This window comes from Channa argus, chromosome 14, assembly GCF_033026475.1.
Source record: "Channa argus isolate prfri chromosome 14, Channa argus male v1.0, whole genome shotgun sequence".
Classification (NCBI taxonomy): domain Eukaryota; kingdom Metazoa; phylum Chordata; class Actinopteri; order Anabantiformes; family Channidae; genus Channa; species Channa argus.
In genome coordinates this window covers 1,849,338-1,865,401 of record NC_090210.1, presented here as the reverse complement: position 1 = coordinate 1,865,401, position 16,064 = coordinate 1,849,338, and the positions used below count along the sequence as shown (strand labels likewise).

Genomic DNA, 16,064 nt, shown 5'->3' with positions numbered 1-16,064 from the left:
ATTATTTTAACATTACGAAAAATGATTTTGTCACTGCTAGTCATTCATACTAAATTTCTAAAAAAGTAGACAAGTGGGACTGTTTTTTTCCTCTAACCATCAGTAGAAATTAAACATTATTTATCATGTTTAGTTATTTAGTAGCAATTCAAAAGTGGTCTTAATTTAAGATTCCTTATTTAAAGATTTAGTTTTCATTGCCCAAGTCATCTGGTGGCTAAACATAGAATAACTTTATTCACTCTTTGTTTTACTCATCTTCATGTGCTACATCTTCTTCTCTCGGAGCTGATGTTTCACAAAAGGCAAGGAAATCATTTATATCCATCTAAAATTCAGACAGCAGACCAGAAAAACAGCCAGGTTGTTTATGTTGTTTTATTTTGGTGTTAAAGAGTTAACTTTTGAAATCTACTACACGCAGTAGGACAAACGAAATCTGTGTGCAGTCAGTGAAAAAGCAGAGATGAGGTAAAAAGGCTACAGTGTTACAGGTCACACAACACTGTTTCAAAAAAAATGTTTTTCTGCAAATATATATTTTTTACTTACTAATATATACATAGCATGAAATAAATAATCATAAAAAACATCAAATTTTTTAGAAATCCACGAGACAAGCAGAAAAAAAGTAGTTTGTACAAAACTTTGGATTGAAAACTTAAAAAAAAAAAAAAAAGAGAACTTAAGACAATTGTCCAAACAAGCAATCAAACACACATAAAGTGTACAGCAAAAAAATGCAAGATAACGTTGATGTTGTACATAGTTGCTGTGTAGTTTAATAAAACAATTTAAATGTAAAACTAGTTATGGCTGCTTATTAATATTTTCAGTCATGATGTAAAGTAATGGCGAATGGGCAGTTTAGGATAAAATCTGACAACTAAACATGCCTGAGACAAAGCATCATACTGTCTGTAAACAAAAGCTGAGGCTCTCAGGGAAATGATACACACAATTTCGGATCAAATTTATGTTACCTTTTCTATGATGTTTCAGAAGACTTCATGTCAGAAGATCTTTCATTTCTGAAATAAATACAATGTTGTATTTCTTCTCAAGTTAAGGGAAAGTAACGAGAATCGATATTGCCGTGATACTTGGCATGAATACATAATCCATGGATGACTAAAAAAAACAAACTCTAAAGCCCCTTTCAGACATTCAGCACTGGAATTCAGACATTTTCCAGACTTTTTCTAAGGGTGGGTGTATGCGTGAACGCAAACAACCAAGTCTGTTGGCCCTGATTATCTCCACCCGAACTCATTTGTGAATAGAGGAGTCAATACTCCTCAGGATTCACCACGAGTCAGTGGGCGTGTTGATGACGTCCATTTCCTGCGACTGTTGCAAAACCAGGCAAAATACAAACAGCCCAAGGTGAAGAACTCAATCATTCATATGAATGCTGCAACAATTTTGAACCGGAAGGAACGAAATTCGCCGGGAATTTGTCAAACAAGCAGAAGGAACAAGCGCACGAGATTCTGTGGTGTACGACCAGATTACAAAGAAGACACGGTCACTTCTGCAGCTTTGTTTTTGCGTCATGTTTTGAGCATTTCTTTACAATTGAGAACGCATCTTACAAGGACGACCTCCCGATGTTGGCTCCATGTCTGAAAGGGAAACTCCTGACAAAGCCAGGACCTGATGCTCCTGACATTCTCCAGAGTTCATGTCTGAAACAGGCTTAAGTTGGCCTATTTGGATAAATGGGAATTAGTGTACGAAAGGATTAGTCAAAACTTCACATTTTATATTATATTTCTTTCACAGAAAGAATCAATACATGCAAGAATAATAAAGTACATACAACACAAACAGAACACACTCTATGTAAAAACCAAAACTCACATGCACACACACAACCGCATACACAGACCCACAGATAATGGTTATTTAGCAGCATTTAAATAAGGGAAATATTGATAGTTTCAGTGATGCTGCTTGTTCTTTAGTTTGGGGAGCAGTAAGCCACAAGTGAGAATCATCACAGGAACAGGTTTTGGTCATTTCTTTACTACAACTGCTAATTTTACCGCCTTATACAGAGCTTATATGATACAGCTTAGTTTGCTGCTTGTTTGCCACTTGTGTTTTTTTTGTTTTCTTATGGAACACAGAATTTACTTCTATTCAAAAATCAAAGAATCAAAAAAGAATATTAACATCTGAATAAATGAAACACAAATGTGGGAATATCCCCTTTTATAAATAAGTTTTCCGCATACCCAGTCACATAAGACACTGCTAATACTGATAAAAAAAAGGAAGAACATGCTTCATATTTCTCAACGGTTTTTCTCAAGTGCTGACATTTCAGATTCATATACAGCTCTCTGACCACCATAGACTAATGGGGGAGTGTTTCTTGTCTTTGGTCATAACTTTTACATTGTTCAAAGTGTTTTCAGCTGTTTCCGGAAGTGTGCAGACTGTTCAGTGGATGTGGCTCATGTCTACCCTCAGATAAAATAAGTAGTTGGAAAGCAGATATTAATTTGTTAGCTTAGATATTTTTGGGAATATGTAAACACATTACAGCATAACAACTACATTCACTCAGGTACAAGTGCATTCTTTCCCAATAGTCAGTAATGTATCAACACTATAAAACAAAAACGCATTCACACAATGATGTTAGTTCTCAAATATACGCACACATACTAATAATGATGAGGAAGAGAATGCAAGCTGTCCAGTGTCTGACAATGGAAATTGTTCGTAAAGGTCGTCACTTTTTGTTGCTAAAACGAGTGACGATTAAACACTAAAGATACGTGATAGTGTACACTTTTCTCTCATAGACTCAAAAGCATCTGCAGTGGTGAACTACTCTCAACAAACCTAACTACTTGGAACACAGGAAGAAAAATCACCAATAATGTGGGTGTCAATTAGCCAACGGTTCTCCTTTCCTATGTGAGTACACAGAAATGAATCTTCATCACCACCATAGTTCAGATAGGCAGTGCTTTTTGATGTCTATATCTACTCGTCTGTTTTGTTTGATTAAGGCAGAGGCTGGTTCTTTTCAGCATCAACGCAAGGCCATTTATCTGCCACTGAGGTCCATGGAATAGTCAGACAAATATGTGGTCTTTCATGCCTTGTAGGAAAAGTCATTTGTTCTTCTGTCTATTACAGTCTTAAAATTTTGGTGAGAGAAATCGAGAAAGCAGATGTCCCTATTTGCAGGTGTGCACATCGTAGACCCTCACACACTCCTGACAGCTGACGTAGCAGCACCAGTGGAAAATACAGTGGCACTTCTCCTTTCTCTTCTCAGTCCGCGTGTTGTGACCCCTTCCGCAGCACAGGAGGTCGCAGCCATCTATACCGTGTGATGTCAGGTTGCAGATGCGATCGCGCGTTCCAAAAGAACCTGTTTGTGGATTGGGGTCACAGAAATTGGGTGAGCTTTCATAATAAACCAGATCGCGGTCAGTGGGGGGTTTGAAATAGTTGTACTTGGGTCTCAGGGTTTCTACCCATCCACGGGACTCCTTGTGTTTCTCCACCACCATCTCAGATGCACTATCATATTTATCCTTCATGTAATCACCGATAACTCGAAAGTCAGGCTGAGACCACCAGCAAGTCTTGACCTCACAGCTACCAGAAAGACCGTGGCACTTACACTTCAGAAACATGTTGTCGCTGAGGGACTAAAGATTGGAAAACAAAAAACAAAAGATATTGCATTAAGTAAGAATCTGAGAGCAGAAAAACTGCCACAACACAATCAACCGGAGAGAGACTAACCATTCTTCCCGCCTCATTGTTATGGCGGTTCATAGCTGAGCGTGCATCAGGGCGATTCTCCCTTGCATCAGCAAACTCCCGGGACACCATGCTCCCAAACTCTACATCCTCGCTGCAGCCTCCCCACTTCCATCCCTCGCCGGGAGGGCCCTTGTGGCGTGTGTCACATCCGCAGATAGTGGCTGAACCTTCGGCACAGGCCCGGGTCACCGCAAATGCCACTCCCGCCGAGGCAATAGCGTGAACAAATGCTGACTCTCGGGTGGCTGGAGGAAGAATTAGACACGTGTAAGAAAACATCTTAACAGCAACATCTTGCAGAAACAGTGCTGAATAAATCAGGATTCGTCACATGAGAAAGGAGTTTCTCGATGCTAATGACTATTTTCAGGATGAAATTGATGGAAACGTTATAATTGCTAGATAATGCAGGTCACCACCTGTTTACATGGAAATCTGCTTGTGTTCGGTCTTGTATAATTGCACAGGCAAATATTTCTCAACTCAAGCCAATAAGACAACATAAAACAAACTATACATACTAGACCGTGGAGTCCATTGTTGGCTACATGTGTTTGGGTCACATCTACAAAGGTGTGGGATTATTTAGTCCAAACATCAATCGTCCTGTCTCTGAATAAGACCAGCAAGGCCTGTGTCTCTGTCTGACATAGCTAACTGATGACTCAGAGGGATCAGGATCTTCCACAGAGATGAGATGAAGAGAAGGGCCTGACAGGCCTATAATTAAGAGACTCAATTAAGCTTTTGAAAGGTTAGGATACAGCCTTACACTGAGGGGACAAGCCCCAGAGATGGAACTACAGTGTCCAGAAATGCAACGCTGAATGTTACAGAAATGAAGAAAGTGCACGCTTCAGCGATTTTTCCTCTCCGAGAAGGCTCATTAAAGCAGTATGATTGGCTTGAAAATAAGTACTTGTATGGTCTTGCACAAACATCAGGAAAGAGAGCGAGAAAGCAGAAACACAACAGGTTAGCATGCACTGAAGAGATCCTGCACAGAGACGGAGATCAATGGATTGGGAGTGTGCTGTAACAGAAAGAAAGGCAGTGCATGCGCATGTTTGTGTCTAAAGAACAAGACGAAGGGGAAAGAAAGAAAAGAAAGAAGTCAGGAGTATAAAGCTAAAGGGAGTAGGAGCTCCTCCCTTACAGCAGGTTGCAACCAGTTTGAGGACTAAAGGGCATTAGAAACAATGATGCAAGAGAAAAGGTCTACTGGCATCCACCACCCACTTCACACACACAGAGATACTAATGTTCAAACAAATGTTGAATTCAACATGTGAACGTGTTTTCCTCTTCCTCAAGTTTCACTTACTCCACCGCAGATCATCTCCCTTGGACATTTTTCATGCATTGTTATCATGGTGAGATATAATCTCAGCATGGGAAAACTGTCACACAGTGATTATTTCACTATCATCATGCGTCATTTAAACCAGACCAAGTATGAGTTTCATGTTTTAACTATTGTGCTATGAGTGAGTTGAAGTGAATTTGTGAGGTGTCAGTCCTACATCAATCTAAGATGTCAAAGTATTTATATACGATGGTGCTAATAATATAGTCTGTTACTAAATGTTGTTTTAATAACAAGATTTTCCTTGAATATGCTACTTATTTAAAGCTTTTGAAGCCGGACTTTAATTCGTTTGGATTCTTATCCACTTATTTAAGACTGTATCATATCTGTATCACATCATCATGTATCTAGAACATCACAGAATGGTGATAATTGTTTATGAAAAGTGAAAAGACAAATTAAACCAGAACCCAGAGGACCACATTGGAAACATGAGACAAAAAGAACTTATCTACATGCAGTTGTCTCGGTTGAGGACATCTAACTGAACTACAGTCTAACTATACTGTATTGATTTCCAGACATTTGTGATACATACAATTCAATATATTCACAAAATTCAAAGACTTGTTTTGACATATATGCAATAGCTGGACTACAGCAAATCATACATTTTTACTAATAAGTTTTCAGGTTTCTGCTTAAATACGGAAAATCTAACTTTTTTTTTCAGATTTAACACAGTTCCAAGGTTTCACACAGGTTTTATAAACCTGCTGCAAAGGTAACTTTTATATATATATATAATTATATGTGTTAGTACCTAAAAGCCACCAGAGTGTGCTTCATCAAACTGCCACTGGTATTACATGTTTTTATGTACATTCCTTATTATTCTTGCTGTTTTATGTGACATGGAGTTCTTTTTACTTGTGATGGCATTTAGTTCACCTGGAAACACCAGCTCTTCCATTAGTTCCATGGCTTTTCTTGGTCTTACAACCAGTTTATGGTATTCCAGGACACTTTTCCTCTGACAATACTCCTTCGCCAAACTTTGCCAGACCTTGGCAGGCCAAGTGGTCCCTGCAACCTGCTGGGGGGTTGAATCCCCTATTGTGTTGCTACTGTCACGCTGTGTTAGTTTCACAATGGCCCCAGATATTTTATATGAAATTTGCCCTGGCCAGTGATTAGTGGGGACCAAGTTAAGTCATAGCAACAGAGAACTATGCATTGGCTGGACCCTGCTTGTCGACAGACGGGGAAATCCCTATTCAAATGGTTTAATAAAACAATCTAAAGGGCGTGTGAATGGGGAAAAGCAGTTTTTCTCCTGCTTAATCTCATGGTTGCGAAGATATTGTGCTCTGAGCAGTGCCCAGCAGGGAGTGGGGCTAAGGTCCCCCCATCAACTCCCTTTACCACACCCCTTCTTTCTTTCTTGCCTAGAGTTAATGATATACTGGTGCGCTTGTTTCCCTCCCCCAGCATGCCCAGAGACATATGTCTGATGAAAAGCAGAGACCCCTCAGCTCATCCTAAATAGTTACACTTTCTCATCCTCAGGTCGTAGGTCATAACCCACATCCCCTGGAAGCTTCCTGGTTAGCTTCCCTGTTAGCTTACATAAGCTCAATGAATTAGGTTAATTTCTACTTGCATTTTCTGGTGAGGTGAATTTGGGCCTGGCAAAAGTACCTGTAGGGCATGAAGCTTGGATAGGTCCAAGCTACCACAAACTTTGCAGGTCCCTCACATGTTTTACAGATTATGTAATAGGAGTTTCCTTTGACCCTCATTTAATTTAATGGTTTCAAATGGTATAGTGACTGTGCATGTCCACACCTGTGTGGGTGGTGAAATTGCAATTGTCCACTTTTTGTAGCAATGTTGGCCTTAATTATTGTACCATACAGTGTGACTCATAAATCGTAGCCTGATTACACCCACATAGTAGTGTAGGTGTTCTGTAAATACCAAGAATGCCGAAATCGCTCCGGGATCGGCTCTGCGGACTAAGAACACCTGTGCAGCTTTCTATCACCTTTCATCACAGGCAGATTCCAGCAATGCATGTTTTGACACTTTAGTTAATGTAAATTAATGAGTGCTGACGCAGACATGGCCTTAAGGCAGGGCTTGTGATGTTGGGTGTGGAGCGAGAGAGAAAGATAGAGAGAGGATCAGTCTATGTGAAATGTGGAGAGAAAAGGTACGTGGTGAAGAATAGGATCATTTTAAGTGCTGGAGCAACTTTACTCTTTTTTGCTTTCATACATAACATTCAGTGTGACTGTGTGCATTCGGATGGATATGAATATCGATGAATATTCGCGTGTGGCTATGACGTGTGAGTGTATTATCGCACCTGCCAAAGTCATGTGCATTTAAAAGGAGTCTGTGTGAGTAAATGTAAATATATTTGCATGAAGACAATTTACACTGTCACCACCTCATCTGCAAGGTTCTTGTTTTTCTTCCTAATCCACCGCTGTAAAAAACGAACAGGGCAGTGATGTGCTAACTAATAGCAACTAAGCTTCTGAAGTCAATAAAGGCACCTACCCTTCCTTTTAGTTTTCCCCTTAAAAAGGCAACAGGAAACCAACACACAACAGTCTGAATCGCAGACAGACACAAGTGAGGACAATGGTTCGGTTGCACTGACAAACAGCAGCATCAATTGAATCCAATGAAATGGAAGCCCTCTCCTACTAAGCCCTATCAAAGGCCTGTGAGCCCCTGAGTCACTCTCCTTGGCCTCTGACAAAGGCACTTAATCCAGCCACTTTGACCTCTCACATTATTAAGGGCCTCAGTGACCTTAATCCAATCAAAATGATTTACTAAAGCCCAGTAGCCGCCTCCTCTTTCCACTCCGTACTCCTGCAATTTGGGCCTTGGAGGGAGGCAATGGAAGAGATGTGCTGGCATTTTGCACCACAAAAGGACTCAGAATGAGAACCCCTATCGTTAGCCACCTACTTAAGCTCAAGCTTCTTCCATCAACTGGCTCAGAAGTTTATTAAAAGCAATTGCCCTAACCCACCTCCAACCCCCTTGTGTTTGTATCATCCTTCTCTAAACTAGGTTTATAACTCTCAACCCTTATGTTGTGTGTTCTCAGAGTTTGGCCCAGTAGATCCTGAGAGTTACATGAAAACATTAATGCCACTTTCAAGTATAAATGTTAAATACAAAGCTTCTGCCTGCAGTTGGTGAGATTAACTTAAACTTTCGTGTTGGGTACTGCAGAGGAAATCACAACAATCACAGGGGATTCCCTGCTAAAGAAAACTCCAAGAAAACAGAACTCACTTGCCTTAATTGTGTACATTATGCCATGCATACAGGCCACTGAGAGCTTGTTCAGCCCAAAGTCTATTTAAACAAGGATCTGAATGAGCATAATGAATGATGCATGCAGGGAACGCAGATTCTCTGATGCAAATATAAGACATTTATAACTAATGGAAGAATCATTGGACATGGCGATAAAACAAGTCACTTGCAGTTTTATTCAGGCACTTTGGAGAACCGTGATCTATCGGTGAATTGCCAGAGGGTAAAACATCGATGGAGGGGAATCTAAAGCTAGGCACTAGGTGTACTGTGACATTTTTTCTTTGAAGCTAATTTAAATCTAAAACTTGAAACAAGCTATTTGTGGGCCTCATGCACACAGACAATTTATTCAACGACAGAAAAATCACCAGACAGACAGTGCGTTTGCAGTTTAACATTACCTTTGTCCAACACTGGTCCAAAAATGGCCAGGTTGTCATTGATTGTAGTGCAATTCCAGCGTCTGCCTCTGAACTGGTGCTGGCACTCCTGTATGCCGATCTTCACCCCCTCAGCTACACTGGGCATGATTTCCACATAGTTCCTGCAGAAACGCAGCTGTTTGGGGACTAGACCTGGGATGCTGCCACATAGAATAGGTTGGGTTCCCAACGAGGAGTACTGGTGGCCCACTGCTAGTGACCTACAAGAAGAGGGGAAGACATGTGAGTGCTTTTCAGGATCACATCTTATCCTGCTGTCTGTATCTTTATCTATTGATTAACCACCACTGAAGGTAAAGACTGATTTCCATGTCGTGGTGCGGTGTAATTTTACGTCTGCCCACATTTGATTGAATGTGTTTATTTGTTGTATCAGATGCTACTATTAAGCATCCATCCTTTATCCTGTCAACCACCCTTTCTGCAGACACCTGGCCTTTGTGTGAATTGAAATTGCAGCCCTGCTGCCACAGGAGCAGGCAGTGTTTCTGTCTAAGATGAAAGTCCACAATGCATCTAGAGGTCTTCATAGACCTTAAGCTGACATCTTGGAAAACTACACCTTGTTATTAACTGTCCGCACACTTAACAGGTCTTCAGCTTAGGGTAATAAGAGTGCAAACCCTACACTGAAACTTCAGAGAGTGTATTAAGAGTAACACTGAACCCAACCCCCTTTTTTCCTTTGAGGAAGGTATTCTGGGATACAACAAGTGCAAACTTGGTTCACTGATTACATCTTTCTGTCTCACTGCCTTTTTTGCTTTCTCCATGTCGTTCTGTCTTTTCCCCCTGTGTACTCTCAATTAGCACTTATGTTATCTAGTAATCATGGAACTTAGATAGTCAGTGTACCAGTATATATTATATAACTTGGACGACCTCAGAGAATATTGTGCTTCATTTTGCTGGTACATGGTAATTTCCCACAGAAAACATGTTGGTTGAAATAGATAAATACACACATATGAATGTGGTCTATTAGCTTTAGGTTAGGCTCTCTAATAAAAGGCATATTTAAATGTCGTTTATATGTATATGTATTGAAACCTATTATTAGTTGCTGATGAACTAAATTAATTTGTCTGTAAATGCTGTTGAACTTCAGTTTGGAATGACATCAAAATCAACATTTTGACCTTGTCACTTATTTAATATTAGAGTTTCTATTGTCTTTGGCAAATGCACTGAGAAGTAGCTACAAAGTAGGTTGCTGGCAATGCAGACAAAGCTTCATTTCAAATTCAAGGAGCTGGCAACAAGTCTCTCATGATCCTCCCCTGAGTGATATGGGCTTGGTAAAAGTTACAGTAGTTGTTGCGGAAAGGCAGAGCCAGAGCAGGTGTGCAGCCTTTTGCTGCTCAGTTACCTTGCTGTCTGTTGACCTGTTCACTGTTCACTGTTGTTCAAGGACTAATCGCTGATAATAACAAGATTACAAAAAAGTTCTGACACTGGCCTCAGGCTGCTTTCTTTAAAAAAAAAAAAAAAAGGTCTGCTCAGCTGAATGACCCCTGGATGACGGTGGTCTGATGGTTTGCAACATGTTGACCTAGAAAATCTGAAAATCTACGTTAATATAAAGCTGTTTTTCCTTTTAAAGATCACCCTCACGGTAAATGTTGTCTGTGAGGTGCTAAGTTATGTGTAAGCCATCAGCTGACCTGGTAAGTGAGCTATACTTTTATACCCTCAAGCAAATGTCAGAGTTATGTGTCACAGTGGTTTTAACAGAATTTCTTGCATAATTTCTGCAGACTAGACCGCTGTAGTTAATCATAAATTAGCCATCCGGTAAGCGAGCAATGCCAAGTTTAAAATTACTTCACAGGAAATCATGTTTGTCTGCAACAGCCATCAGTAAATCAGGGTGCTCCTATTGCAAATTGACCTCTCTTTAGCCTTTGTCATTCCATATACCCCGAAGCACATCTTTCCAAAAAAAGAGTCCACATCCTAAACTGGAGAGTGTGTTGTGTGTGTTTGAGGAAAAACACACACAACACACAGAGCAGAAAGGCAAAGAAACTGTATGAGCAAGGCAAGATCAAGTGCTGCAGGCCTGCATTTATACAAAAGGGTAGTCTACTCATCCACTTTTGGAAATTATTGATTAACGAATCACAAAGCACCGTTCAACTGGGGATAAACAATTGAGACGGTCGTAGCAGCTTTTACCATTTGCTGTGTTAGAATCAGAGGTTTGTCAGAGTCCTAATAAGTGTCAGCACTCAGCAGGACAATGCTGTCCGGCACTTTTATGCATGTGTTTCTTCTAGGTCACCTTCCTGAACCATGTCACACAAACCCACCATGACTCACTGTGTTTCAGTTGGTCCACTCATGCATGTCTGTGTCTTTGGGACTGAGTAATCAATGCCACCTCTTCCTGTGTTAGGAAATAGGCTACCGTAGGAATGAGAACATGTTCCACCAGCATGATTTCTGATTTTTTTTAAGGAGCTGCACAAAGCTCGAAAAACAACGTGGTTACATACCAGCTACTCAAAGTGTTTTATTTTATGGATTTCAAGCGCTATGACCTTGAATGTGTCTAATTCCTTCTGTAAAATCTAGTTGTCCTCTCCGATTTGCTGCCGTCCAGAAGTCCTCCTGCTCAGATTGTCAAAGGAACACTAGTGAAAACTGTCATAAATAAATACTTAAGTAAAACTTATATCACATTCAATTTTTGTCTAAATACAGACCTTCACCCTCTCATCTAAGTGTATTCAGTGAAGGTTTAATGCATATTTCAGCAAGCCCAAGCAGGGTACCTTAGAATTACCACTTTACTTGTGGGCCCTGGGGCCTTGGAGCCGACTTTGACATCAAGAGAATATGTTTGGGAAAAGGAATGTGCGGCAAGCTTTCACCTCCAGGTATTTATCTTCTAAGGTGGGGTGGACTAGGGAAGGGGGTGGTAGGGTGACGGGTGCAGCCAGGCTATGTCATGGCAGGTAGAGAGGAGACAGACATGAACCTGTCTTAGTGCAAACCCATATCCCCACACACTACTGTGGAGCAGAGCTTGAGTGTGATGCAGCACAAATGGCCACTTGAAGCCAAGTTCAGGAGCTTTTGTCAGCAAAACATCCTAAGTTGCTTTTCACAGAAGTGATGGCTCTTAAACAGCTGACATGCTGTTTACAAATGGAGCCACAATGCAGGCATAATGAGATCCATCCAAAAATAAGAACGTTATCTGTCTTGTGAAGAGTTGCTATGAAACAATAAATACACCAGTTTTACAAGGAATAAACGGCAGATCGCAAAGATGACTTAATACGCCACTTAATCAGGATTGTTTATCTTGGTAGGAGAAGTACAGCAAACTAGTTCCAGTTATGTTTTCTCTTTTGATAATGTCTTCAATCAGGGACCGACCTCAAGCTCCCAAATCAAAGCATTAGCACAGAAATTGATTCTTGACTCGTTGCAGGGTTTCTGTTTCTGTTTCACTTTGTCAAATTTAACTGGCTTCACAAAAACAACTCAAAAAAAGCTCTTATTGAGTGAAAACTGAAATTTAAGATTTTTCCGTGCTCCGTGTCGCCAGCGTGCAACAGAAAAACACTGACTGATGCCGTGTTCATATATTGTTGAGCTCAAACACTGTTCAACAACTGCTGAACCTCAAATAAGATGTAAAAGAACTAACTGTGGCTGTGCATACTAACTTTTAGTACCCTACTGATCTGGGTTTCTTTTTTCCATGTCTGAGTTCAGAAGGGTTGCTGTTACATCAGGATTTCCTTCCAGCCGAGCTTGTAATTAGTTTCTCATCAGTATTACCACCAGGGGACCCATTAAGGGAAGCAGATTAGGGCACATCCTAATATACTGCATAATTTATAAAAAAAAAAAAAATAGAAAATGAAAACCGAGATCTGATTATTGCTTAAAATATGGTGGGATGTGACAGCAAATTATGGAAATAATAAATTTTGAATAAATTGTGCCTAATAAAATGAATTACATGTTGTATATCATTATCAAATATTGTAGGTTATAATATAAAGTCTTATTAGTGCATTGTCTGCAGAGTCTCTATTATCATTAAAGAGAGAAATTAAATACATTTAACATGAATGTTAAATGATCCAGTTCTCTAAGGGCAACATGGTTTGTCAAGTTTTGGTTTTTACTGTACATTTAGAAATAGGTTGTAGTATCCAGGACAGTTCTTGCACCGATTATCCTCTTAACTTTACTAAATAATAGTGTAAATGTAGCAGGTAGTAAGTAATAAACATTTACTATGTCCAAACATTCGAAGTATTAAAACTGTGATCTGGGCAACATTTCGTACTTATTCCGAACCAGTTTGACCCCCAGACATGAGCAGGCTATCGCGAACACACACACACACACACACACACACACACACACACACACACACACACACACACACACACACACACACACACACACACACACACACGCACACTTAAGAGTAGGCTACACAAACTTTGCACCTGCTGCACCCTGAATATAAAAATTGTTCTCAGGCTGTTTTCATCATCATGATGTAAATATCGGAGTCCTTCGCCTTAAAAATACGTTTAAATTTGAGATAGAATCCTTTAGAAATATTTTATTTTGGTCTCCACAAATTGGTTTTCTGGTGCTGTTTTACAGTTAAAAGCTCTCTGCTTCTGTATAGTTTCCACCTCAGACAGTTAATATTCATGTGCAAACTTTTACCATCAGTCCACCACTAAATCAGTCAGACACTAAATTCCATCTGAAACTCACAGAATTGCAGCGACCAAAACTGCTCGTCATTTAAAAAAAAATTTGTTCGGTTTATAATTAAAATAAAACTTACCACCAGATAGGATAACTTGCCATGACATGCGTAAGCCCACAGAGCAACAGGAAACATCCAAGGTATATCATCCTTAAAGTTTCGCAGAACATCTCCAGCAGAAAGCCTACATGCGCGCTCTTACGCACCAAGCTGTTAACTGAAGAGTAAGGAAAAAGAAAAGAAAACGAATCTGCAAGTGCGGATTTTTACTCTTATATTCTAGAAAAAAAATTGAAGGAGAATCAGCCTTTCGCGACTAGTCGTGGCAGAAGACAGGAGCCAAATATTAAAAGTTAAAAGCTGCTTGCTTTTTAGGACCCAATCAGCAGGTATTGCCAAAGGGGGAATTCTGATGATATGTTCCCCTGTTGCTTAGTCAGGCACTTTGAACTCAGACAGCAGAACGAGCTAATTTTAAGATGTGTTTTAGTGCTCATTGAGAATTGGTCGCATTAGCATGCAGTGTGCGTGATATATAATGTTGTTTAAAGGAGAGAGGGAGGGTCTGAGGGGTTTTAAATAGACATCGGAACCCCTGTGGATTGCGTAGCTATAACAACCTGTCCGGATTTCACTCCCTTGCTTGAAGCTTCTAAAATGCAGAAATGAATATGTGTGAATTGCTTGAGACCATTATTGAGGTCTCCAGTCCTTTATTTGTGCCTGTTTGTCATGAATGTAAAAGTTAGAAGAGGTTTCAACACAGATGGATTCACAGCGAGCTGCCCGATTATTTAAAGATTTTAGAAAACATTCCTCATGACTTGATCATTTTCATTTGTAACTCTGAAATGTTTAAATGTCAGATTATTAAAAAGAAAATCAGTTCTGTTAATGTTATTGTCATGAATATGATACTTCCAAAAGTTTAGCCAAAGGGCCAAATTTTAAGCATTAATTTGAAAAGAGGTTTATTTATGATTTTATCAAACACGCCGTCATAATTGTGCCCCGTTCAAAGCTTCAGGAGTCCAATTTTAAAGCAGCCAAGCAGCTTATTCCAGCCAAAACTTCCCACAAAAATTGGCGCACCACTGAGTTTAAAGGGCAGATTGTCTGTTTCCTTTTCTCAATGTCAAGTGGCTGTTGATAGCTGATTTAATAGGAGGTAGACCGCTCTCTCCATTTACAGGCAGTGATGCTTATCTGGAAATAAAAAAAAACAAACAAAAAAAAACAGCTGTGTCTAGCTGCGCAACATCAGTGGTTAGCAGGTTTTTATCAAGTTAATTTCTGATGCCAAATATAAAAGAATTTAAACGACTTTTGGAAGTTTTACTGGGCTCCTGAATAATAATTAAAATCACCATTTGACTATACAAATAGGTAAAAATCCGATTTTCAGGAAGATTTTATTGAGTTTTCCATACAGAGGAGCATTTATGTCTAAAAGTAGGAGGAATCGTCCCAGAAATCAAGATACATGAGTTTATCCACCCACTGCTGCCTTTCTGTCAGCGGAACCTTCAGCTGCAGGACGTGTAGTGATCAAAGTGCAACTGTAGACTCCTGTAATATTATAGCAGAATTTAAATCATTGTACCCTTTTATTTCGATATGATTCCAAGTTCAATGGTTTCCACAAACATGCCTTTTTCAGAAATACAGGCCTGAATGAATTTGTCCGGTAGATATGGATCCACAATGTAAACGACAATAAGAAGTCTATCTTTGCCTTTTACTGTGTTTTTAAGTCTGATATCGAAATAACTTTGAAACAGGCTTATTTCTAGGCTCAGGCCCGAGATCAGGGTCAGTTTATTTCCAGTTTGACACAAGTGTCCACTTGTCCATTAACGTGTAGTTCAGCCACGCACTATGAATGCGTGGCATGTAATTACCAAAACCTGTCACTTTGCTGAACCTTAATGAGTTGGCTGAAGGAGAAAAACAGGGCACACACGTCCCCAATCCTAACACGACCAATTGCTCAAAAGACAGAGAGGAAAAGACAGGATGTTGTCGCCATCCAGTGGAGATTTTAGTAAATTGCGAAAAATGTTGTGTCAACGAGAAGTACAGTATTATTTCCACCAGCAGAAAGGAATGAAACTTTGTCCCAAGAGCAGCTACAATTAAACTCTGCTTACATTTTAAAAAATAAGATAATATGTTAATACAATTGGCATATTGAGTTTAAATTAACTCACAAATTGTAACACTTATTTAACTACTGCTCACATCTACATCATTAAAGACTCTTGATTTGTTTTAGTTATTTGAAAATAATTTTTTAAATTATTCCATCAAAATTATAGTCGCCATACCTATGACAGAATTAACATTATTTTTGAAGCAACACTATATTAAGATTTACAACCCAACTCCAAAAAAGTTGGTGGGATGTAAAAACATA

At 39.6% G+C, this 16,064-nt stretch overlaps 1 protein-coding gene across 1 annotated transcript; it reads right to left on the bottom strand.

Moving 5' to 3' along the window:
• Positions 1–366: 366 nt before the first annotated feature.
• On the bottom strand, positions 367–14,309 carry wnt3a (wingless-type MMTV integration site family, member 3A). The gene is made up of 4 exons (XM_067474043.1): positions 13,727–14,309; positions 8,854–9,095; positions 3,775–4,040; positions 367–3,677 (listed from the first exon to the last, which is right to left on the bottom strand). Exons 1-4 carry the CDS (start codon positions 13,816–13,818, stop codon positions 3,198–3,200), a joined length of 1,080 nt encoding a protein of 359 aa, XP_067330144.1. The 5' UTR covers positions 13,819–14,309; the 3' UTR covers positions 367–3,197.
• Positions 14,310–16,064: the final 1,755 nt, after the last annotated feature.